The sequence below is a fragment of the Chlorocebus sabaeus genome, chromosome 24 (assembly GCF_047675955.1).
Source record: "Chlorocebus sabaeus isolate Y175 chromosome 24, mChlSab1.0.hap1, whole genome shotgun sequence".
NCBI lineage: Eukaryota > Metazoa > Chordata > Mammalia > Primates > Cercopithecidae > Chlorocebus > Chlorocebus sabaeus.
The window spans coordinates 14,178,619-14,206,601 of record NC_132927.1 but is presented as its reverse complement, the minus strand read 5'-3'; the positions used below and the strand labels follow the sequence as shown (position 1 = coordinate 14,206,601).

General features: G+C 34.6%; 1 protein-coding gene across 2 annotated transcripts in view; it reads right to left on the bottom strand.

Annotated features, from left to right (window-relative positions):
• Positions 1-27,983, bottom strand: part of TTC6 (tetratricopeptide repeat domain 6) — a 234,798-nt gene that overhangs the window by 86,585 nt on the left and 120,230 nt on the right. For both annotated transcript variants that reach the window (XM_073010817.1, XM_007986533.3), the window contains 4 exons: positions 17,754-17,858; positions 7,450-7,539; positions 5,706-5,780; positions 4,285-4,664 (listed from right to left, as the gene is read on the bottom strand). In XM_073010817.1, the coding sequence (XP_072866918.1) occupies positions 4,285-4,664; positions 5,706-5,780; positions 7,450-7,539; positions 17,754-17,858 (650 nt within the window). The remainder of the gene's footprint in view (positions 1-4,284; positions 4,665-5,705; positions 5,781-7,449; positions 7,540-17,753; positions 17,859-27,983) is intronic.

The following is a 27,983-nucleotide window of genomic DNA, read 5'->3' as shown; positions in this document are numbered from 1 at the left end:
ATACTGGCAAACCGGATTCGGCAACACATCAAAAAGCTTATCCACCATGATCAAGTGGGCTTCATCCCTGGGATGGAAGGCTGGTTCAACATTCACAAATCAATAAACATAATCCAGCATATAAACAGAACCAAAGACAAGAACCACATCATTATCTCAATAGATGCAGAAAAGGCTTTTGACAAAATTCAACAGCCCTTCATGCTAAAAACGCTCAATAAATTCGGTATTGACGGAACGTACCTCAAAATAATAAGAGCTATTTAGGACAAACCCACAGCCAATATCATACTGAAAGGGCAAAAAATGGAAAAATTCCCTTTGAAAACTGGCACAAGACAGGGATGCCCTCTCTCACCACTCCTATTCAACATAGTGTTGGAAGTTCTGGCTAGGGCAATCAGGCAAGAGAAGGAAATCAAGGGGATTCAGTTAGGAAAAGAAGAAGTCAAATTGTCCCTGTTTGCAGATGACATGATTGTATATTTAGAAAACCCCATTGTCTCAACCCAAAATCTCCTTAAGCTGGTTAGTAACTTCAGCAAAGTCTCAGGATACAAAATTAATGTGCAAAAATCACAAGCATTCTTATACACCAGTAACAGACAAACAGAGAGCCAAATCAGGAATGAACTTCCATTCACAATTGCTTCAAAGAGAATAAAATACCTAGGAATCCAACTTACAAGGGATGTAAAGGACCTCTTCAAGGAGAACTACAAACCACTGCTCAGTGAAATAAAAGAGGACACAAACAAATGGAAGAACATACCATGCTCATGGATAGGAAGAATCAATATCATGAAAATGGCCATACTGCCCAAGGTCATTTATAGATTCAATGCCATCCCCATCAAGTTACCAATGACTTTCTTCACAGAATTGGAAAATACTGCTTTAAAGTTCATATGGAACCAAAAAAGAGCCCGCATCTCCAAGACAATCCTAAGTCAAAAGAACAAAGCTGGAGGCATCACGCTACCTGACTTCAAACTATACTACAAGGCTACAGTAACCAAAACAGCATGGTACTGGTACCAAAACAGAGATATAGACCAATGGAACAGAATAGAGTCCTCAGAAATCATACCACACATCTACAGCCATCTGATCTTTGACAAACCTGAGAGAAACAAGAAATGGGGAAAGGATTCCCTATTTAATAAATGGTGCTGGGAAAATTGGCTAGCCATAAGTAGAAAGCTGAAACTGGATCCTTTCCTTACTCCTTATACGAAAATTAATTCAAGATGGATTAGAGACTTAAATGTTAGACCTAATACCATAAAAATCCTAGAGGAAAACCTAGGTAGTACCATTCAGGACATAGGCATGGGCAAAGACTTCATGTCTAAAACACCAAAAGCAACGGCAGCAAAAGTCAAAATTGACAAATGGGATCTCACTAAACTAAAGAGCTTTTGCACAGCAAAAGAAACTACCATCAGAGTGAACAGGCAACCTACAGAATGGGAGAAAATTTTTGCAATCTACTCATCTGACAAAGGGCTAATATCCAGATCCTACAAAGAACTCAAACAAATTTACAAGAAAAAAACAAACAACCCCATCAAAAAGTGGGCAAAGGATATGAACAGACATTTCTCAAAAGAAGACATTCATACAGCCAAGAGACACATGAAAAAATGCTCATCATCACTGGCCATCAGAGAAATGCAAATCAAAACCACAATGAGATACCATCTCACACCAGTTAGAATGGCGATCATTAAAAAGTCAGGCAACAACAGGTGCTGGAGAGGATGTGGAGAAATAGGAACACTTTTACACTGTTGGTGGGATTGTAAACTAGTTCAACCATTATGGAAAACAGTATGGCGATTCCTCAAGGATCTAGAACTAGATGTACCATATGACCCAGCCATCCCATTACTGGGTATATACCCAAAGGATTAGAAATCATGCTACTATAAAGACACATGCACACGTATGTTTATTGCAGCACTATTCACAATAGCAAAGACTTGGAATCAACCCAAATGTCCATCAGTGACAGACTGGATTAAGAAAATGTGGCACATATACACCATGGAATACTATGCAGCCATAAAAAAGGATGAGTTTGTGTCCTTTGTAGGGACATGGATGCAGCTGGAAACCATCATTCTTAGCAAACTATCACAAGAACAGAAAACCAAACACCGCATGTTCTCACTCATAGGTGGGAACTGAACAATGAGATCACTTGGACTCGGGAAGGGGAACATCACTCACCGGGGCCTATCATGGGGAGGGGGGAGGGGGGAGGGACTGCACTGGGAGTTATACCTGATGTAAATGACGAGTTGATGGGTGCTAACGAGTTGATGGGTGCAGCACAGCAACATGGCACAAGTATACATATGTAACAAACCTGCACGTTATGCACATGTACCCTAGAACTTAAAGTATAATAAAAAAAAAAAAAAAAAATTTCCAGATACTATATTTGTTGCAGGCGAAACTTAAGCATAAGTAGTATACAAAGAACACGAGACTTGAATGGCATTCTCCACTATGGTTGGCCTTTGTTCCACTCTATCACTCACACTTATGAAGTACTATGCCCCAGTCTTCTCAAGGACAATAAGTCACCATTTCAAGAGATAATTAACTCTTTTGCAGACAGCAAGTCTTTATAACTATAAAGTGAACAATTTTTTTTTTATTCTCTTATCATCAGTAAAGTCTTTACTTTTCAAAAGGACACAAATTTAATAAATTCTGTGATGTCCTGGGATATCTAAAAAGAAACCTCAGAGCTTTTAGGAAACTATTTTGCACAATACTTTTGTTATAAGAAAGTTATGTCCTGAACACTTAATAATGAACACATTTGGAATTTCAGTGGTTATTATTTCAGGTCCCTACATAATTTAAAATATACTGGCTACTATTACTTCCAAGTAAGGAAAAAAATATTTCTGTGTTGATTCCTAAATAAGAGCTTACAATATTAAAAAAAAATTTAACATTTTTTTTGAGACGGAGTCTCTCACCTCACTCTGTTGCCCAGGCTGGAGTGCAGTGGCGTGATCCCGGCTCACTGCAAGCTCCGCCTCCCGGGTTCACGTCATTCTCCTGCCTCAGCCTCCCGAATAGCTGGGACTACAGGTGCCCACCACCACGCCTGGCTAATTTTTTTGTATTTTTAGTAGAGATGGGGTTTCACCATGTTAGCCAGGATGGTCTCAATCTCCTGACCTCGTGATCCGCCCATCTTGGCCTCCCAAAGTGGTGGGATTACAGGCTTGAGCCACCACGCCCAGCCTTTTTTTTGGGGGGGAGGGGGATGGAGTCTCACTCTGTCACCCAGGCTGGAGTGCAGTGGTATGATCACAGCTCACTGCAACCTCTGCCTCCCAGGTTCACGCAATTCTCCTGCCTAAGCCTCCCAAGTAGCTGGGACTACAGGCGTGCACCACTATACCCAGCTCATTTTTTGTATTTTTAGTAGAAACGGGGTTTCACCATGTTAGCCAGGATGGTCTCGATCTCCTGACCTCGTGATCTGTCCGCCTCAGCCTCCCAAAGTGCTGGGATTACAAGTGTGAGTCACTGCACCAGGCCCAAAATTATCTAGATTTATAAATCAATTCAATAATTTAAAATTTAAAAATACTTAAATATCTATTTTGAATGGGTAGAATTTGTGTGGAGCAGGAGTTGTTTTTTGTTACTAAATCACTTCAAATAACTTTTTGGGTTTTTTACTTTCTGGAAGATTTCAGTTAGCTATCAAATTGATTTAGTCTTACCTCATGTCCTTAAATCAATCCCCTATTTAAATTATCATTTGAATCATTCACATACTTATACTATGAAATATCCATATATTTTTAAATGAGGGTTTGTCTTTCTTTTTTTTTTTTAAACAGTTTCACTCTGTCATCCACGCTGGAGTGCAGTGGCCTGATCTCGGCTCACTGCAACCTCCGCCTCCCGGGTTCAACCTCTTCTCAGCCTCCTGAGTAGCTTGGACTACAGGCACACACCACCATGCCCAGCTAATTTTTGTGTTTTTAGTAGAGAGGGGTTTCACCATGTTGGCCAGGCTGGTCTTGAACTCCTGACTTCAGATGATCCACCCGCCTTGGCCTCCCAAAGTGCTGGGATTACAGGCGTGAGCCACCTCACCCAGCCAGAGGTTTGTCTTTCAAAAAGTGAAGGGTTCATATTTTCAGTGCAGAATAAAATAATAACTTCATGAGGTGAGATTATAAAATTGAAGTCAAAACCACAATATATTTCTTAAACTATAAAAAGAAATCACTTAAACAAGACCTTTCAAGGGATTTTGGAGGCTTGGATAACTCTTGATACACGAATATAAGTTTTTGTTGTTTCAATCTTTTCTTCCATTTCATCTTCTTTTTCTTGGGATAAACAATGTAACTAATGCCAGCTTTTTTAGATGCTTCAATGAGAGTCAGAGAGAGATTTCTCAAACTGTGTTTTCCGCACATGTTATCGAAGATGTCATCTATATTTTTTTTCACAGGGATGGGTTCCTCAGTTTTATTTTGCTTAGTGAGCTGGAGCTGACGTTTCAATTCCTTTGTTTTCTGAAACATAACCTCTTTTATACTGCTTTGCATATCATTCTTGATTTCCAAAGGAGCTATGATATCCTCCTTCCTCAAGTCTACAGCAGATTTTACTTGCTTAGTAAGCAAGCAAAGAGGTAGAAAAAGTGTAAAATCAATTTAGTTGCTATGCATTCAAAATTAATTAATTCTGTTACAATTACTATTAATGTGGTTTGGTCACTTAATTTAAAAGTTTAAAAATCAATATTCTTAAAATTATTCAAAAGTCAGCTGATAAAGTTAATAGTGGGTTAGTTCAAGCAAAGTACAATAATTTGGTTGGTCATAGGATGTTTAATTAAGTATATGTAAACAACACTATAAATTAGATAGCATTATGATTTTCTATATTTTAATTGAAAGAGAATGCTCTCTACATATCCAAATAAATTACATGCTGTACTTTTATATTTAATGCAAAAAAACTAGTAGAATGGGCAAAAGCTGTTAAAATGCCTTATTCCATAAAAATCAATTTGGGTTTTCTTTCAAAAGCGCTTTAACAACACTGAATTTCTACACAGTACTGTTCAAATATTCTCCACAATAACTTTCAATTCTATATTTATAACAGGAAGTAATAAAATCACAACCTATTACAGTATTTATTTTATCTAATCATTAGAGAATCCACTTAATTTTTAATAATAGTATTATTTAATATTATATTAATAATTATAATTTTAATATTATGCATTAATATTTGAAACTCTAATACTCATTACTTACAAAAGATAAATTACTTTAAATCCTTTGATATAGCATTTCCTGCCTATTGAGCCATCATCAATAAGTTAAATGCATTTCATTTGCTAATAAATAATTTGTTACAGAGATGTATTTTTGTATAGTGAATTTTGGCCCAAATTTCAAACATAATAATTTCATACTAGCCAGTTATGTACTTTAAGATATATACTAAAGTACAATAGAGATATTGACCATCTGCAACTTACTGTACTCCCCCATCTCAAGAAACTATATAAAACTCAATATGCAATTAGACTAGAGAATATAATATAGAAGTATATGCTTTAAAAAAAAACATAAGGTGATTATTATTCCTATGAATACACATGTTTCTTCTAGAGAGTAAAAACTATAAGATTATAATACCCTTAGTTGTGTACGTTGTGCACCAAACCATTTTTGGATATTTTCAAATGATGCAGATTTTCTTGATAAGAAATACTGTGAAATAATCAAATGAAAAATATACATTAGCCACAAATACTATTTGGTAAGCTAAAATATATAACCCTTGGCTAATAACTGTTTAGGTAAATTAATGAAATTCAGAAATACTAATTAAAATACAGATACTGAGTTTGAAGTCACTGACTTTATACAGAGGAAGAGAACTTAAAATCTATCAATTAATGTAGAAGAGTGTATAATAATAAAAATTATCTTGTTTTTTTAAAATTCAACTTGATATAACAAACACCAAGTACCTGCTATGTACAAGGTAGGACAGTACAAAGCTACCCAGCTGGTGTAGGTGGCACTGGTGTGTGTGAATGTATGACGGATACACTAAGCCATGAATCCCCTTCACCCTGGGGCTGCTTTAGTGGGAGCCCCTGGACAGTCTCCTCTAATCATGAGCAATCTCAATCTTATAGTTCAGAAAACCACGCAAGTGTTACCACTTACTATAATAACACCCAGACTGGTGTTATTATATTAAGAGTTGGAAAGCTCTACTAAACTAGAGTGCAAAATACAAAGAAAATGGCACGTTCCATAACCTTAAGCATAATAATGATGCAAACAGTAATAAAGAAATATCTAGGCCAGATCCAGTGGCTTACACCTGCAATCCCAACAGTTTGGGAGGCTGAGGCAGGAGGATCACTTAAGCCTAGGAATTTTGAGACCAGTCTGGGCAACATAGTGAGATCCCATTTCTAAAAAAATTAAAAAAATAAAAAAAACTAGCTGTATATAGTAGTGTGCACTTGTAGTCCCAGATACTCAAGAGGCTGAGGTGGGAGAATCACTTGAGCCCGGGAGGTCCAGGCTGCAGTAAGCCATGATTTTACCACTGTACTCAAGCCTGGTAGACAGAGTGAGATTTTGTCTCAAAAAAAAAAAAAAAGGACTATATTAGGCACTAGTGAGAGAAAAATAAAACCATGTCCTAATTGTACCCCATAAAGGTCAGGTCATTGGATACACTGCAGTTAGTTATACTGAAAGTCATGACTATGCATCTGATCACCACTTAAAGTGATCAGTCTTACTGTGTTTCATGGCCACGAACAGTTTCTCCATTTAGTCAAAGACTCATATACATGTTCCTTTGATATTGAAGACCTACGCAAGAATGACTGAAAAAAACTAGAAATGTTAGAAAAACTCACAACAAATATCCTGCTATTGTTTAGTGAATAACGTCTTCTAACGGTCATAAAAACAGCATATTTGAGAAAGTAGAAATGTATCTTCAGTAAAGATAGCACTGAATGGTCTGAGCCATTTCCCAGAATGAGGAAGTACCAAGAAAAAAAAAATTTTTTTTGAGACAGTCTCCCCCTGTTGCCCTTGATCTCCCATGCTCAAGCCATCTTCCAACCTCAGCCTCCTAAGTAGCTGAGATAAAGGCACATGCCACCACATCCAGCTAATTTTTTCATTTTTTTTACTAGAGATGGGGTTTCACCATATTGGCCAGGCTGGTCTCAAACTCCTGGCCTCAAATGATCTGCCCACCTCAGACTCCAAAAATGCCAGGATTTACAGGCATGAGCCACCATGCCCGGACCCAAGAAATAATTTCTGGAATTACCATAATTAATATCTGGACTGTAGGCAGATATACTAAACAATCTTAATTAAGAACAAAAATTGTACATACCCAAAAATTTGTTCTGCTATGTTGACGAAAAGTAATGGCACTGCTTTTATATGAAAATTTATCAGTTAAAAGTCTGCTTGCTTGAACACTCTGTGATAAAAAGATAACAATTTTAAATTATGTTTTGGAATACTTTTTAAAAGCCTACGATGACTGTTACTTCACAGTACAACATTATTAACAAAAGAGAAAACATATGAAAGTAGTGTAATTCTAGAAAACACCAGAGATGCATCAAAGTCCAGCTACAGCCATAGTATTTGGCTAAAACCTGCAATTTGGCTTCAGTGTTGGCATTTAGCAAAATGGTTACTTCTACATTATTTCTGACATCCTTAATCTTAGGAGTGATCGATGATCCTATGATCTCACAGGTTAACATTGAATTTATGTAGCATATTAATATTAGGATTATGAACAAGACATTATCTAGTTTGCTTATCAACATATGAATATTCATTTTTAAATACAAACAATCATTCTAAATGTAAACTGGAATGAAATTTGCCTTAAGTGCTTTATGCTTTGAATTCTATCGGTTAAGTATGTAGATATATTTATTGTTGTAAGAGTAAACTGCCACAATAATTAATGTTATTATTAAATGTGCTACTTCTCTATCTTGTAATCAGTGGTTTGGATATGCAGAAACCTAGAAGACCTAAATTTGACAGTCGAGTGGATTAATGATTAATTAAATCATACTACTACTTTGTTTTTTGAAATTGTTACGTCTCGAACACTAACATTAAAATTTTTTTAATATTTATTGAACAAAAAGTCAGATTTTAAAAATATTATGTAATTATTACTGACAATGGAGAAGGCTATGGGTAACTTAGGAATCACTAAGCATTGAATTTTTGCTAAAAATCCTCTCAAGTTATATTTTCAGAAAGTAGTGATAGTACAATGTATGGTAAGATAATTACTGGACATAATAGAAAGATACTGGTCACTTTCATCATTATTCCTTAAAAACAAACTACATGGTATAGCAGGTATTTTCAAACCATTTTGTCATATGCTTACACAAGATATTGAAATATGATGGAATAGCAGATATTACATATTTAAAAGAATGCTTTTAACAACAATAAGAACAACAACCTTAGTACCATGCTTCATAGATATCAAAACTTTGGAACTTATTAACAATCAATGGTTACTTGTTTTAAAAAAGGAACCTATATGCTGGAGCCTTGGAAACTGTCAAAATAATGCCCAAACTAAGGTATCTTGAGAGGGCACTTACAGTGTTGCTTATGTGATATCCAATGGAAAAAAAAAAGTCCCCCTACTCTACCCCAAAGATATTGTTGAAATTGGTATGCATGCAATAAAAGCTGGGATGCAAACAGAAATGGAAACAGTTTCTTTAAAAGTCAATAATGACTTCTGCTTCTAATTATGTAACATTAGGAACTCTGCTGACAACTGAGAGCTATATATAATTTGAAAAACAATGGTCAAACCATCAGAGAGCTAGCAAAATGAAAAGATGAGCCAAAATCTGAGAAAAAACAAGGACCAGAAAAGGTAAGCCTACTATTCAAAGATGCTTTGTTCTCAGAATGTTTGCCAAAACAACTATAACTCTGAGTTGCAGATTTGGCAATTTCTTGGGGCAAGGGTGACAAAAATCAAAGTCCAGAATCTACCTGAGATGTGGAGCCTGATAACACATCCCAATTATATATAAACTGGAATACCACAGGGGTACACCCTCAGATTAAAAGTGGGTGGAAATAATCAACTTTTTTGTGGACTTTCAATCTGGGCTCTATCACGAGGGTAGTCAGAGAAACTCAAGCCTCAACTTTAGATTAAAGCTGTTTCTAAATGGTAAAGACCTCAGGTTCTAACAAAAATGTCCTTTGGAGCAAGAAAATGCCACAATGCCATTCTAAGTCTCAAATGTTTCCTTAAAATCATGTTTTAAATACAATGATAAGCAAACATGTAAAGACAGACAGGTATACAAAGAAACGAAACACCATAACATAACAGATTTAGGGAAAAATAGAAATACTGAAAAGAACCATATAAAAAACAAGTTTAACAGTATATTATACACAACTAAAGAGAGAAATTCGTGGACCTCACCGATAACATAGGTTAGAAGAAATTGTCCAGAATCCAATACCAAGCACAAGAGAAAAAAAAAAAAAGGTACCTAATACACGTGATTAAAATCCTAGAAAATGAAATACAGAAAGGATAGAGATTACTAAAAATTTTCCATAGCTAATGAAAGATGTCAACTACAAACTCAAAGGATTTCAATATGTGATAAATAAAAAGAAATATACACCTAGACACATCATAGTGAAACTATAGGAAATGCAAATGAAAAACTTAAAACCGGCCAGGTTTAGTAGAAGCAGAAAATGCATTAGCTTCAAAGTCTTTACATTTAAGACTTACTTCTCAACAGCAATAATGAATGCCAGAAAATAATGGAACATCACTATTGTGTTAAAACATCTGCCAATATATTATACTCAGATAAAATATTCCTCAAGAATGAAACAATATGAAGACATTTTGAAACTAAGAAAAACCAGGGATTTCACCAACTGCAGACCTTCTACCCTTCCTCTTAAAAGAAATTCTATAGGATACAATTTAAGCAGAGGGTAAAATGATTCCAGATATAAGTGTCTGAGATGCGAGGAAAAAAAAAGAAAAGCAAAAAAAAAGAGATAAATATATGGGTAAAATTTAAGGTATATTACATAAAATGAAAACTTAGTTTGGACTTTAAAAGCTAAGGATCTATCAAAGTAAGAGCATAAGTCAAGAAAGGGTAAACGGAATCAAAGGATTCTGAAGTCACTGTATTTTCCTGGAGGAGTATAAAGGTATTAATGTATATTAGATATCAATAAGATAAAGACGCATATTCTAGGGAAACTGCCACAGGAATAAGAAAAACATACCGTTAACCCTTGAATAACATGGGTTTGAACTTCATGGGTTCAGAAAATCTACTCATTTACAGATTTTCTTCTGCCTCTGCTACCCCTGTAACAGCAAAAACAACCTCTCTTCTTCCTCTGCCTCAGCCTAATCAGTATAAAGACAACAAAGTGAAGACCTTTATGATCATCTACTTCCACTTAACTAACAGTAAATATATTTTCTCTTCCTTATAATCTTCTTAATACCATTTTCTTTTTTCTAGCTTACTTCATTGTAAGAATGCAGTACATAATACATATAACATATAAAATATGTGTTAATTGACTGTTTATCAGTAATGCTTCCAGTAAACAATAAGCTATTTGTAGTTAAGTTTTTGGAAAGTTGAAAGCTACACATGAACTTTCAACGGTGCAGGGATTGGCACCCTCAACCCTCACATTGTTCAAGGATCAATTATATATAACTTTTACAACAGAAATGATAAAACACAATACACCCGAATAATTGGCAAAAATTAAGCATACAATGGGTAAGGAAATAAAAATAACAATGAAAAGTGGACGTAAATTTTAAATAGGCTCAATTAAAAAACAAAAAAAATCCAAATCTATTTAATTGTTTTCCTCTAATCACATGTTGTTTACAAAAGACACATCTAAAATATAAGAATACAGAAAGGTTATGTGTAAGGGAACGAATATTTAATAAAGGAAAATTGTTATCAATGCATTAATAATAAAGATAGACTCTAAGGTAAAAGTGTTTACTAAAATAAAGTAGCTCAGTTCATTACTGAAAGTTTTGACTCACAAACAATGTTTAACAATTCTTCATTTGTATGCATCTAATAACATGGCCCCAAAATATATAAAGTAAAAATTGACAATATTACAGAAAAATATAGACAAATCTACGCCACAGTGGCAGATTTAAACACCCAGCTGAGGTTGAACAAAATGTCATTCTGCCTTCTTGTTTCAGCTCTCATACTGTAAAGAAGTTTCCTTTTCATGGCCTATTTAGTGTTGTGTTTTTCACATTTTTGTGCTTTTGATTTGTGATTTTGCTCTTTAAAATGGTCCCTAATATAGTGCTGAATTGCTGGCTAGCGTTCCTAAGTGCAAGAAGCCTGCAATGTACATTACAGAGAAAATAAATGTGTTACATAAGCTTCTTTCAGGCGTGAGTTATAGTGCTGTCGGCTATGACTTCAGTGGTAATGAATCAACAATATATATTAAATAAGGTGTCTTTAAATAGAAAACCTCATAAAGCAAGGTTATGTATTGATCAGCTGATGAAAACCAGAGGCTCACAGGACCCTCGCCTTCTACTTCCCCTAAGAGCAACAGTTCAATATCAAGTAATTCAGTGCTTGAGGTGACTTTATGGAACATAACTACCACAAATGACAAGAATCCACTGTACATGTTTACTGTATCTGTACCTCACACCAAAATGTAAGCTCCATGAAATTAGTGACCTTGAATTTTCATTGCTGCAGCTCCAGCCTCTAGAACAGTGACTCAAACATAGAGGTGGCTGGCATGTATTTATCTGATGAATGAATGAAAAAATGACACGTAAAAAGACTCACGTCTTCATTTTAAACAAGACCAAGAAGTTCCAAGTGGGATGAATGAGAACTACAGTGTCTGAATACTTATTATCAACACTGGATGCTGCCTGGCAAGTAATTAGAACAATAGAATTTTATGCCACATCAAATTGGAATGCAAGAGGCACAGGAAAATAAATATACATCCACAAATACAAGTACTCCAAAATTTACCACCCACAAACCTTTCTGGAAAGAATTAGTCAAAAATATAATAAGGAAAACAAAAATGATTAGAAGAAAGGAAATGATATAAGACAAGAAATTGTGGAAAGAAAATTAAGTCAGAAAAACAGCTAAATCTATGTAATTGTTGATGCACAGAGTGAACACTGAAATTATCAGGAACAAAAATATTTAATGGTCTCAAATGTGGCAGATGGCACATGGGAGAAAAGTGAAACATTTTAAAGTCTTAATCCTTCATAGAAAGGATATAGATTCTGATTGACTCTTGATGTGTTTAAATACATGCCAGATATTTTTAAATAACCATGAAAATGTAAAATCATGAGTATATTATATCCAGACTACTGAATTTTATTTAAAAAAGAACAACTGAAAAATATAAGTTTAAGAAAAGGAATAACAGGTGAAAATTAAAAAGGCAGCATCAAACAAAAAATATAAGTTAAATTTGCTTTTTAAAAATATGAGCACATAGATCTGTGCATCTAAATATCATTTCCCATTCATCAGAACCAGGAGTCTTTGAAGAAAGAGTCAATGCCAGTTCTGGTGAAATGAAAATGTCAGGTGAGCTTGAGCTATCTTTTTGTGCCAGAAAATGCTATTGGATCTTTTTCTCCTGGTCTCCGGGAGCGGACAACCACCAATACTGATTTTCTTTCAGTATTGTAGTAGTATCAATACTACTTTTCTAGTGGGTTACTCCATGGTCACCAGTTCTCACTAACTCTTCCTTTCCTGCTACAATTTCACTTCTTTTAAAACAATTTTGCCTACCCTCAATTCCCTATATTCACACTTTCCTGTAAACATACATAGAAAAATATATTCTCATACTTTGTAAACAAACATATAGTTTAAAAAACATTGCACTCATATTACAGAATCCCTACTCTGTCAGCTCAAGTAGAAGTAGACATCAACAGTATAGGATAAAAAGAAGGTACAGGAATAGGCAGGGGGAGCCTTCAGAACACTATGCAGATTTGACATCTGTGAAAGGGGATGAGAAAGGAAGGATTAGGTAGGAAGAGCTTCAGACCACGGAACAGTTCTAAGAAAGATTCAATCAGGCAGATGAAAAGTCCCTGAGCCAAAATTGCCCATGAAAGCAATCACAATCAAGCAGGAATGCATCTGCTCTAGCAACCACCTTGTGCTCAGTCCCTGGCTGGGAGCAGCCCCAAGGAAGCATGGCCTTGGAGCAAATGCCATGTTAGGTCTACAGGACAGCAGCTGGAGGCTGCCAGTCAAGTATGCCCCCTCAGCAGATTTTCTTGAAGCAGATTGTGAGCATCATATTTTCATGGATGCCACATTGACTTATGCAAATTAATATTCACCAATCTTTTACATAAAGGTAATCTTTTCATATACTTTATATTATTAACTTTCTCCTTCTAGCTCATGACATATTTTTCAAAAACAATATGTATTTTCTCAAGTAAATGAAAAGGTTAGACTGCATTATTAAAAAAATGCAAATATATATAATCTTCTAAGATTTGAAATATACATACACTTTGACTAGGAATTCCAAACGGAAAAATACACATATGTGTGCAAAGATATATATTCAAGTATTTTAAGTGAAAAAAATTAAGATGTAGAATAATATAAATTACAAATGCATATATGTAAAAGTATTCATTTGCACACACCTGCATGACATAAATGACAATGAAAATGTCTGAATGGATACACAAAATGCATTTAACAACGGCCAACTTCAGGGAGAAGAGAACTGGAGAAGGACAGCATTAAGAAGGGGGAATGCTCTTTATGTCATATTCATATTTATTGTTTGAATTTTTACTACAAGAAAGCATTCATATACTACTAGTGTGATTTCTGAAGCAATTGTAATAGCCCTTGCCACTCTGAAAACAGCACAGACAGTAGGGAGTTAACAAAGAGAACAGAAATTTTAAAAAAACAGAAATCACAAAATGAAATAAAAATAGTAGGACCAAAACACCATATGTTACTTATATGGCACAACTAAACAAAACAACAAAAACAACAAAAAGTATTAACATAAAAATATTTCTGAACACAGAGAAAAGAACACAGGGCTAGACATACTAGAGTAGAATTCAAGCGCTGAATAGGCCAAACTGGATCATTTCAAATCAATAAGAGACAAAATTCATAATAAAGACAAAACATCTTCTAATCACAGAAAGTGAAACTGTTAGTAACACGTGGAAAATTTTTTTTTTTTTTTTTTGTATTTTTGGTAGTGATAGGGTTTCATCATGTTGGCCTGGTTGGTCTCCAACTCCTGGCCTCAAGTGATCCACCCACCTCAGCCTCCCAAAGTGCTGAGATTACAGGCATGAGCCACCACGCCCGGCTAACACATGGAAAAATTGACAAAACATAACTTCATTGAAAATCCGTATTTAATTAAAGTCTTTATAAGATCAAATGAAATAAATATACCACATAAAATGTAATAATATTACAATATAATAGCTAAGTCTATTATTATTTGAGCACCTACTACTTATCGAGCAATGCACCATATAGTCTCTCATTAAATCCTCAAAAAACACACTGTGCAAACAAAAAAAAGAGACTTCATGAGGCTAAAATAGCAGTACAAGGTTACCCAGGAAGTAAGTGGATATCAGATTCGAGACTATCTGATTCCAAAGGTGTGCTCTGCTTAGTCTGGCCACAATATAAAAATGATAACAAATAACACCACTGAATTAACTGAGAGATATTGGGATATCTAGTACAAAAAAGCAAATATCCATAAATTCCAAGAAACTGGTATTTTGAAGAATATATTTCTTACACTAATAAGGTTTTAAAATAAAATTTTAAATAATTTCAACAAGCTTTTAAAAAATGTTTAAACACTATGGTGTATCAAAAAGAAAAGGAAAATTGCAATAGAAATTACTTTGAAAATAAATAAAGACACTGCAAATGAAAAGGTTTGAAATAAGGTCAAGTACACAGAAGAAAACTCATAAATTACTTATTTTTAAAAAAGAAGAAACATGAAGAAATTAATTAAGTTTTCAGCAAAAGAAATTAGAGTCTGGGTGTGGTGGCTCACACCTATAATCCCAGCACTTTGGGAGGCCAAGGTGGGCAGATCACAAGGTCAGGAGGTGGAGACCATCCTGGTTAAAATGGTGAAACCCCATCTCTACTAAAAATACAAAAAATTAGCCAGGCGTGGTGGTGCGCGCCTGTAGTCCTGGCTACTCAAGAGGCTGAGGCAGGGGAATTGCTTGAACCTGAGAGGCGGAGGTTGCAGTGAGCCAAGATTGCACCACTGCACTCCAGCCTGGCGATAGAGTAAGACTCTGTCTCAAAAAAAAAAAAAAAAAAAAAAAAAAATTAGAAAAATGCCAACATAGAATGTCAACATTCTATGGAAAGCAGAAAGCCAATAACCAAAAATATGTTTAAAAGGAGAAGTAACAACACTGAATAAATAATTAATCCAAAAGGGTTTTGGTCAAAGACGGTGGGTTAAACTCATGTGTTTTCCTGGTTGACTGGCCATGATATGTAATAGCCGGGGAACTATGTATTACATATCTTTCTAAAAAAATAAAATAAAAGGGATGGTGTCATACTGGTATGAGTATAGTAGTCTGAGACATATAGAGAAAGCATTTAATTTAAAAACAAATGAAACAAGAAAAAAATTACTTTCTAAAAATTCTATTCTAAGAAAAAAATCAGAAACACCATCAGAAAGGAAAAAGAAAATGATGCAATATTAGAAATGAATATTAAAACTGACAAAATATATGCAACTCTATGCATATAACTTATAAATCTCAACTAAATACATAGCTTTCTGTAGGAATATGTTGCCAATTGACAAGAAAAATAGTAAATATGAATAAGATATGAATAAGATAAGAATTAGAAAAGAAAAATTTTTAATTATCAAACAATTACCTTACCAAATGGCTCAGATGAGTCTGAACAGTGAATTCTTCCAACTTTTCAAGATTATTCCTATGCCATATCAATTTCAGAATATTAAAAATGATGAAATGCTATCCAGTTAACCTTATAAAGCAAGAATAGCTCTGATAGCAAAGTCCAACAAAGGAAAAAAAAATACACTACACAGATATTTCACCCATGAGTATATATTTAAAATTAAAAATAAATATGGCCTAACAGAATTCAACATAATATTTAACAATAATACACTATGAACAAGGAATCCAAGAAATGCAAAGATATTTCAATATTAACATTCTAAACATGTAGTATCGACAGGTTAAATATGAACAACACTCCAACCATGCCTTGGTTGCAGGGAAGCTAGGAGATAAATTGATGACCCCATTTCAAGCAGCAGCATACATGAACTGAATGTCTTCATATTAACCTTACCTCTGGCTTTATTATGCTATTACTCATGTTATGTTTTCCCCACAATTTCTTTAACTTTTTTGTTTTATCCTTTTCTGATATATGTGTTTTCATAAGCTGCCTACAGCATTGTGCAAATAAAATAATCCTGAATGCCACTAAAAATTTATGTACAATGATGCTCATCACTGAAATACTGTAAAAGGAAAAAAAAAAAGGAAAAAGCAGAAAAGAGGAGGAGGAAAAAGGAGAAGAATTTTTACAAACCAAAGAAAATGAACCAAAAAGTGGGCAGCAATTCTCTGTGGGAGAAGAATAATAGGTTATTTTGTTTTATTTCTCCTTATTTTTCTAATTTTTAAAATGACCAGTATAACATAAAATGGGAGTAATCATTCTTCTTTAAGGGAAGGAAAAAGATTACCACATTTGGGTATTCTTAAATGTTTTTAATATTAATTTAATTTAAAATGTGATTTTAAAAACAAATGAAAATACCATGAAGATCTCTAAACAACTCAAGTAGCTTTATATCTTGAACTCTCAATCAAATAAAACATTCTTTCAAAAAGAAAACAGAATATTATTCTTGACTAGCTAAAGTCACATGGATAAGTATAACATTTTTTAAATATACATTAAATATATAAAATTATGGCCGGGCGTGGTGGCTCATCCCTGTAATCCCAGCACTTTGGGAGGCCAAGGTGGGTGGATCACCTGAGGTCAGGAGTTCGAGATCAGCCTCACCAACATGGAGAAACCCCCTCTCTACTAAAAATACAAAATTAGTCAGGTGTGGTGCCGCAAGCCTGTAATCCTAGCTACTCAGGAGGCTGAGGCAGGAAAATTGCTTGAACCTGGCGAGGCAGAGGTTACGGTTAGACAAGATTGCACTATTGCCCTCGAGCCTGGGCAACAAGAGCAAAACTCCATCTCAAAAAAAATTATATATGTGTGTGTGTATATGTATAGAACATACAAAATTATAAATTCATAAGTATGTATGTATATAATTCTATACATACATATAATTATTTACATATATAAATAATTTCTATAGTGCTATCCAATTAATCCTAATTATGGCAATAACTGTCTGGTAATTTACATAAATGTCCAGTAAAATTTAATGTCATAGCCAATTATACAATTTAATTATTAAATAATAACAACAACAATAAAAGAGAAAACCCATTTGGTATGTTACCTCATATTTTGGATATAGAGTTTCCTTCATGACAGATTCTGGAACAGAGAATTTAGGTGCAGCTGTATTCCAAAACAACTTCGTGAATTCTGGATAAGCACACATCTTTGAAAACAACATAAAAGGTTATTAGAAATGGTAAGAAATGGCCCCAAGAGTAAACACTCAATCTCCTGTCAAAATTATTTTTATTTGCTGAGAATTTTTGGTTCCATAGCTTCTGAAAATCTGGTAAAGAATTTTTTTAAAGCCATCAGGTTAGCAAAAATGTAAAAGTCTGCATTACCAACTGACCCTAAGGACTTGGGGAAATTTGTAGAACACACTGGAGGCCAATTGGCCATATCTAGTAGAGTAGAAAGTGTACATGCCACATCTTCCTGGAATTTAACTTCCAGCTATATAGTCTAGGCAAATTCTTTCACACATGCATGGGAAAATGTGTATGGGGATTCACAGAGCATGTGAAATAAAAAAATTAAACCCAATCTAAATAGCCATTAATAGAGTAACATAAATAAAATGTGGTATACTCATAAACACCATAAAACACATTAAAACACAAAAATTATGATCTAGAGGTGGATCTTAGAAGCATGGTATTGAGAAGAAAATAAGCAAGTTTTAGAAAGAATCATATAAAACCATGTCATTTATATAAATGTATCCAGAAAACACAAAAAAAGTATTATTTATTGGTTAGGCTCATGAATACATCTAGTAAAGTATAAACTCATGGAATGGAAAAACTACTATAATTATACCAGTAACTGCTGGGTAGGGAGGAAGAGAAATGGAATTAAGAAGTACAAAAGGCCTTAATTTAATAATTTTTAAAATTTTATTTTAAAAAATATGAAACAAGTATGACAAAATGTTAACATTTCCAAAATCTTACTAACATATTCTCAGGTGTTTGCTAGTTTGGTTTCTGTATTTCTTTTCCAAATAAAAATTAATCAGGCCTAGGGGATATTTTTAGCGATGTGAAACTATTCTGTAGAATTGTGGCTACATGACATTATACATTTTTAAAAACCCACTGAACTTTGAAGCATAAGAGTTGAATTTTAATGCAATGCAAATTGATGCCTACGGCCATACCACCCTAAATATGCCTGATCTCTTCTTTAATATGAATTTTTAAAAATCATTTAGGAGGTCAGGAGGAATCCCAGGATGGAATGCAGAATGTAATAAAACAGTCTAACTGTATTACAAACATATGAAACAATCTCACCCAACGGGGTGGGGGGAAAAGTTGTTGACCTCAGTTACGTTGGAAATGAGGACATAAAACTTAAGGCAAAAGGAACTGTGCACATAGTGTTACACATTAGGTAATAAAGTTGTATTCCACATGATTATGAATTAACAATTCTGATACTTCTATGCATGTGTACTGGAATTGAAAAATTTAATAAATTGAGGGAGAATTATGGAAGCCTGGTTTGTCACTGCTGGAGTACAAGTGGAGTACAAAAAAAGGAAGGAAACTAGAACGACCCATGAGGTAATGGATTAGAGTTGGATGCATCAGTAAGAACTCATATTTAGCTTACTATAGATACAGATGTTTACATATAGAAATATGTATAGATACATGTATTTATTTATACAAGTTTGTATACACACATATATTTCCTTGCTTTGACAGCTGACAAGACCTAGAAGCAACAATGCCCAGTAGAAACAAGTACACCTACTGTCTGGATCTTAGTTTTTAATTATATTCCCCAATAAAGAGACCTAGGACTCTTTGTTGAAATGGCTGATTCTAGGACTAGGGCAGGAAATATACAAGATGAACCTAGAATATCTAATACTGTCAAAAATTAAGAAAGTGTTATTTAAAAAATCCCACAATTATAGGGATTGTGGGATCCCTATGAGGTGTCAAAAGAGACATAGAAGCCAACTGAAGGAGTTCCCAATGGCCAAAGATCAAAAAAATTTATCAAAACTAATAATAATAATGTAATATTGGATTACAACTCAAAGTATAATGTAAATATTCTCAAATTATACTGACATAAATAAATGACTGAGTAAATAAATGAGAAGAATAGACACACTTCCTATACAGAAGAATTCTAATAAATTTTTGTAGACACTCTACCCTCAAGGAGATGGAGCATAACTCCCCACTTCTTAGGTGTGGCTGTGCATGGTGACTTTCTTCTGAAGAGAATAATATGGGAAGGGAAACAAAGAGAGACTTTAAATGAAGAAACCTGGTAAACACTACCTAGCCAGGTGATGGAGGTTAACATCAACATTGATAAATCATGTCCATAGTACATACCCCTGATACCTGAGGAAAATGGCACTTTTTACCTCAGTGGTCTTCCTCAGAAAATCACATAATCCCATCAAATCAGAGAAACATCATGGCTGGGTGTGGTGGCTCACACCTGTCCCAGAACTTTGGGGGGCCAAGGCTGGAGGACCACTTGAGGCCAGAAGTTCAAGACTGGCTTAAGCAAGTAAGACCCTACAAAAAATCTTAAAAATTAGCCAGGTATAGTGGCATGTGCCTGTAGTCCTAGCTACTCAGGAGGCTGAAATGGGAGGATCACTTGAGCCCTGGAGGTCAAGGCTGTAGTCAGCCACAATCACGTCACTGCACTCCAACCTGGGCAACAGAGCAAGACCCTGTCTCTAAGGAAAGGAAGGGAGGGGAGAAGATCAAGCAAATCCCAAATGGGAGACATTCTACAAAATACTTGACCAGAACTCCTCAAAATTGTCAAAGCCATCAAAAACAAGGAAAGTCTGAGAAAGTATCACAGCCAAGAGGAGCCTAAGGCAGACTTGACAACTAAATGTAAATATGGTATCCTGGATGAGATCCTGAAACAGAAAGAGGACATTACATAAAAACTAAGGAAATCTGAATGAAATGTGGATCTTAGTTAACAATAATGTATCAACATTGGTTCATTAATTTTAACAAATGCACCATACTACTATAATACGTCATATAAATTCTCGAAGGCGGCCATAACAAATTACCACTGCTTGGCTTAAAACAACAAACATTCTCTCATAGTTCAGGATTCAAGGTGAAGGGAGGGCCATGCTCCCTCTGAAGACTTTAGGGAGGAATTCCTCCTTGCTCTTCCCAGCTTCAGGGGTTGTTGGCAATCCTTGGCATTCTTTTGCCTGCAGCAGCATCACTCCAATTTCTCTCCACCAGCACATGGCCTTCTTCTCTGAGTGTCTGTGTGTGTTCACATGGCATTCACCTTTTATAAGGTTACAGGATTCAAGGTCCACCCTATGGATGATCTCATCTCAAGATCCTTAACTACATCTGCAAAGATTCTATTTCTAAATAAGGTCACACTCACAGGTGCCATGGGTTAGGACTTGGACATATCTTTTGGAGACAACTATTCAATCCACTATTACTATGTTAATAATAGGAGAAACACAGTGTGGTATGTATGGGAAACTGCCATACTGTCTTTGTAGGTTTTCTGTAAGTCTAAAACTATTTTTAAAAATAAAACTATTATAAAATAATAAGCTGGGCACAGTGACTCATGCCTGTAATCCCAGCACTTCGGGAGGCCCAGGCAGGTGGATCACTTGAGGTCAGGAGTTTGAGACCAGCCTGGCCAATATGGTGAAACCCCATCTCTACTAAAAATATAAAAATTAGTTGGGCATGGTGGCATACACCTGTAGTCCCAGCTACTTGGGAGGCTGAGGCAGGAGAATAGCTTGAACTCAGGAGGCAGAGGTTGCAGTGAGCTGAGATCACATCATTGCATTCCAGCCTGGGCATTGCAGTGAGACTCCACCTCAAAAAACAAAAAATAAAATAAAATAATAATAAAACAGTAAAAAGAAAAAAATTTTCCATAGTTACATACAAAAAAATAATAATCAGGTATTCATGACAAGATCTTGAAGAAAATGTGGTAAGATTTTATAATAATAGCTTTATGAAGCCACAATATTATTGATAATTATGTTTTGCCACAATATTGATAATTATGTTTTCTTTAATATTTTCATTTACTTGTAATAATATTTAAGTGGACTATGCCTTTTCCCCGAAATGATCTGTCTTTCACCAGGAAAATGAGCTCAATTTTAAAGCATCAACTGCAAAAAGACATAACAGTAGCTTTAAAAATGAATGCTTAACAATGACATCTGGAGTGTGGATGATACACAGACTTTCCAGAGTAATACATGAAAACCCAAACCCAGTAAATAAAGATTTACTATTATAAAGTGTCACTGCATCTGGAGTGCTTTTATTTCTAGTCAGAGATATAATCCTCAACTATTCCATATACTTGATCACATGTTTCCTGTTTCCCAGAAGAATACAGTATTTTGAGAAAGGCAGATTTTGTATTTGCCAGGTAATTTTTCCAGCATAAGACTTCAAAATTAAGTTTTTGGTCTCACTTGTCCTGTTATGCTGGGCATAGCGCATCACTTTATGCTGTACAGACCTAGAGCCAGGAAGTCCTTACTAAAAGATGAATAAACTCTTCCAAAAACAGCTGGCAAATCTTCTAAGGATCACCTACACATTAAGAGGATTTCAGGTATTCAAATGTTATGTCACATATAGTACAGTAATTTTTCCCATGGAGTACATTTCCAGCAGCTTAAGCAACCAGAATAAAACTACTGCCCTAGAAGTTAAGATACAAGTCTCCAAGTAGGAAGGGCAGGAAAGCTATCACTAAACAACAATAATTTGCTCTCAAGGGAAAGTACAGATGCACCTTCAGGAGAGAATTTTTTAAATTAAACTTGTAAATAAGACTAACCATGGTAAATTGCTTCTCCCAGCAATGCTCAGAACTTCTAAGAAGAGTCCTAGGAAAATATTAGAAGCAACAGAGGTAGTGGCTGCCAGAACTTGAAAGGACAATGGCTATTGCATAGCAAACTAATGACTAACTCTGAAGCATCCTGGGTTAATGTGTGTTTAGCAGTTCCTGCATACCTCCTAAGGCCATGATGCATATTACAAGCTGATACAATAACTCTTGTTCCTACTGATGACCCAAGGTCAGAGTATTCTGTTCACTAAGGGAAAGAGACATGCAAATTAGTTTCAGGGTCAAGTTAAGTTTCATTTAAATGAAACCTAAGGCAGAATATCAGTTTTCAAAATGTAATCTGAGACCCTGGGGAAGGTTATTTGCCTTTTTCACTATGTTAACATTTGCATTGATGGGGAAAAAAATATATATATATACACACACACACACACACACCCCTATATATACACACGCACATATATATGTGTATATATGTATATATCAGTGTATATATATATTATATATATGGTGAAACTCACAGTGCCAAAGCATGAATCAAGACAGCAGCACCTTAAAAATGCCCACCATAAAGAAGGAAAAATTTTTAATTTTATTAAATCTCCATACATCTTAATATTTAATGTGAGTAAATGAGAAATACAAACAAAATACATCTGTGGCCACGGTGAAGTATGATGGTGGTTTGGAGGAAATGCATGTATGCTATTGTTTGAGTTGTGAACTGAACTAGCCTCCATTTTCATTTAAGAAAACAAACATCAAACCATGTTTATTGAGACTTGGGTATATGGCAAGATTTTTCTTAAAAAGGAATGAAGCAAACTTGTCACTTCAAACAAAACAACCGAGTGTATTTGTGACAATGAAAAAACTGAGCTTTTGAACAAAAATTAGAATTTTGGAAAACGTGTCCCTTAACATGAGTTTGCAAGGTTCCCAATGCTAAAGAACTTTTCTGACAATTTAAAAAAATAATCTATTTTGATATTGTATATTATACTGAAATGTGTCAACATTTGAAGAGTTAAATAACTGAATGAACAACATTTTCCAAATAACTAATGCGTGATGTTATTTGAAATAATGCATGAGTAAAAGTTCCATTCAAAGTACAAGATAAAACAATAGATTTTAACATAATAAAGTATGGAAGTCATCAGTACAGTTTCAGATTTCAATTGCAACAAGGTTTTTTGTTGTATAAATCATCATGTAACAATTATCTTTTTAACTGAGGCTAAATTTTTTTTCTTTTTTTTCTCTGTTCCACGGACCACAATTTTGGTATTAGGCTTTTTATTTTGAGATAATTGTAGATTCACATGCAGTTTTAAGAAATAATACAAAGATATCCCATCTTCCCTTTATCCAGTTTAGCCCAAAGACAATATCATGCAAAACCATAGTACCATATCATAAACAACATGTTGACATGAAACAGTCAAGCTACAAAACATTTCCATCATCATAAGGGATCCATCTTGTCCTTTAAAGTCTTATTCATCCTAACCCCCATCCTGAAAACCTGGAAACCATTATTCTATTCTTTATTTGTATAATTTTGTCATTTCAAGGAAGTTATATAATGAAATTACACAGTATGTAATCTTTTAACATTGGATTTTTCAGCATAATTAACTTAAGATTCATTGTTGTTGCATATATCAATAGTTACTTCCTTTTTACCGGCGATTAGTATTCCATCTATGGATGTACCACAGTTTTCTCAACCCATATCCAGAGTGTTTCCTGTTTGAGTTTTTTGGTTTTTTTCACTGTGCAACCTGCTTCAGTATTCATAGCTCACAAGTAAGGAGGCTGAGCAGTGGTTCAAGGCTGCAGTTTACTCTGGCATGAGTACACTGTGAGAAGCCCACAGAGAGTTTGGCTTCTATTAATAAAGCTGTGATGACCTTTGTGTATAAATTATAATGTAATTATAAATTTTCATTTCTGTAAGATAAGCACCCAGGAATGCAGTTGCTGGGTTGTATGCATGCCCGGACACTTTATCTTACAGAACTGCATGCATACTTTGGATTTTTCTCTAATTACCAAACTGCTTTCTAGACATCTGTACCATTTTACCTTCCCAAAAACAATATATCAATGATCCTATTTCTCTTAAACATCCTTACTAGCATTTGGTGTTATCACTATTATTTTATTTTAACCATTCTGTAGTAATATTTTATGGTGGTTTTAATTTGCATTTCCCTAACAGCTAATGGTGTTGAGCATCTTTTCATATGCTTCTTTGCCATCTACATATCCTATTTGGTGAAATGTTTATTAATGGTTTTGCCCACTTTCCAGTTAGATTTTTTATATTGAGTTTTGAAAATTCATTATGTATTCTAGATACTAATTTTTTGCTGGATATGTGTTTTGCAAAATATTTTCTCCGAGTCTGTGGCTTGTATTTAATCCTCTTAACAGGGTCTTTTGAAGAGAAAAAAAGTTATTCTGATGAAGTCCAATTTACCTATTTTTCCTTGTACAAATAGTGCTTTTGGTGTCAAGTCTAAGAATGCTTTGCCTAGTCCTAAATCCCAATGATCTCCTATTTTTTCTACGAGTTTCATGGTTTTATATTTTACATTTGTCTATGAATTATTATTGTAAGTAATTTTTTATAGGATGCAAGACTTAGGTCAGGGTTCTTTTTTTGGTTAAGGGATGTACAATTGATTCAGCAGCAATTGTTTGAAAAGGCCATCCTACACCATTGAATACTTTTTGCATTTTTATAAAAAAAATCAGTTGTGCATATCTGTAGGAGTCCATTTGTGGGTTTTCTATTCTGTCCCATTGATCTATAGGCCTATGCATCCACCAAGACCACACAATCTTAATGACTGTAACACAGTAACTCAGGAAGTCAGCTAAACTGATTTCTCCCATTTCATTTTTCTTATCCAAAATTATTTTAGCTATTCTACTTCCTTTGCACTTCCATACAAACTTTAGAATACTCCTGTTTACATGTACAAAAAAAGCCTTGCTGGAAATTTGACAGCAATTGCTTAAATCTGTATATCAATTTGAGGAGAAATGACAGGTTTACTATCCTGATTCTTCCAATCTATAAATAGGGAATCTCTCTATTTACTTAGATCACTTTTATTTCTTTTATCAGCATTTTGTAGTCCTCAGCATCTAACTCTTACACATGCTTTGTTAGATTTACACTTAATTATTTCAGTTTTAAGCAATTATAAATGATACAGTTTTAATTTCAGTATATACTTCAGTACATGTTCATCTATAGATACATAGAAATACAATGAATTATTCATGTTTATTTTGTATCCTGTCACTTTACTGAGCTCAGTTATTAGTTCTGTGAGATTTTTCTTGTACAGATTCCTCAGAACTTATTTATTTATTTATTTATTGACATGCGGATCTCACTGTTGTCTAGGCTGGAGTGCAGTGGCATGATCATGGCTCACTGCAGCCTCAACCTCCCATGTTCAGGTGATCTTCCCACCTCAGCCTCCCAGAAAGCCCTAAGGCCATGGGACTACAGGCACATACCACCATGCCCAGTTAAGTTTCGTATTTTTTGTAGAGATGGGATTTTGTCATGTTGCCCCAGCTGGTCTCAAACTCTTGGGCTCAAGCAAGCTGCCCGCCTTGGCCTCCCAAAGTGCTGGGCTTACAGGCATGAGCCACTGCACCCGGCTGATTCCTCAGAATCTTCTATGTAGACAATCATGTCATCTGCACATAGGGGCAGCTGTATTGCTTCTTTTCTGGTCTGCAAGCTTTTCTTTCCCTTTCTTGCCTTAGTGCACTGCCTAGAATTTCCAGCACCATGTTGAATAAGAGTGGTATGGGGAAACAATCAGGCTTTCACCATTAAATACTACGTTAGCTGTAGGTTTTTGTAGCTGCTCTTTATCAAGCTGTAGAAGTTTCCCTCCATTCCTATTTTTCTGAAAATTTTTATCATGAAAATGGGTGATGAAATCTGTCAAATGCTTTCTCCTCATTGATTAATATGATCATGTAATTTTTCTTCTTTACTCTGTTAAAATGATGAATTACAAAGATTGACTTTCCAGTACTGAGCCAGCCTCAAATCTCTGGGATAATTCCCTAAAGTCATGGTGGATAATTCCTTTCATGTATTTTAAATTCTATGACCTAACATTTGTTAAGGATTTTTATATCCAATATTTATAAGGAGTTGTCTTAATCTGTTTTGCACTGCTATAACAGAACACTTGAGACTGGGTAATTTATAAAGAATAAAAATTTATTCTCTCACAGTTCTGGAGGCTGGAAAGAAGTCCAAGATCAAGACACTAGCATCTGATGTAGGTCTTCTTACTATGTCCTCACATGGGGAAGGCAGAAAGGCCAAGAGGGAGAAAGAGGGCTGAACTTGTCCATTTCTAATAGCATTCTTCCCACCCATAAGGGCCTACTCACATCTTAAAGGTCCCACCTCTCAATACTGTTACAATAACAATTAAATTTCAACATGAGTTTTGGAGGAGACAAACATTTGAACCATAGCAAGGATATTGGTCTGCATTTTTCTTTCTTCCTTTTGGGTGTTTGTTTGTTTGTTTGTTTACTGCCTAGTTTAGGTACTAGGGTATTACTAGCTTCAAAAAATGAATTGAGAAGTCTTCCCTCCTCTTATTTTCTTAAAGAGATTGTATAGAATCAGTGTTAACTGTTCCTTAAATGTGTGGTAGAATTCTCTCTAGTAAAATCATCTGGGCTTACATATTTAGGAGAAGTGGAATGTTCTACAAATCAACAATTCAATTTCCTTAATACTTATAGGGCTATTCAAATAATCTATTTCATACTGGGTGAGTTGTGGTAGTTTGTGTTTTTCGAGAATTTCTTCACGTCATCTAACTAATCAAATGTATGTGCGTATAGAGTTGTTCATAGTATTCCTATATTAATCTTTTGATATCTACAGGGTCTGTAGTAACATCTCATTTCATTTATAATATTGGTAATTTATGGCTTTTCTTTTTTTCTTGTCAGTCTTGCCAGAGATTAATTTCATTGATCTTTTCAAATGACTAGCTCTTCCTTTCATTAATTTTCCTTACTGTTTTTCTGTTTTCCATTTGATTGATTTCTGTTTTTATTCCTTCCTTCTGCTTGTTTTTGGTTCATTTTGCTCTTTTTTTCTTGGTTCTTAAGTGGGAGCTTAAATTATTAATTTGAGACTTTCTCTTTTCTATTGAAAACATTTAGTGCTATAAATTCTGCTTAGCTATGTCCCACAAACTTTGATATGTTGTATTTTCATTTTCATTCAGTTAAATGTATTTTTTAAATTCCTAGCAACTTCTCCTTTACCATAGATTATTCATAGTTGTACTGTTTGGAGTTAGATTCTGTTAGATTCTAAGTGTTTGGAGATTTTTGTTATCTT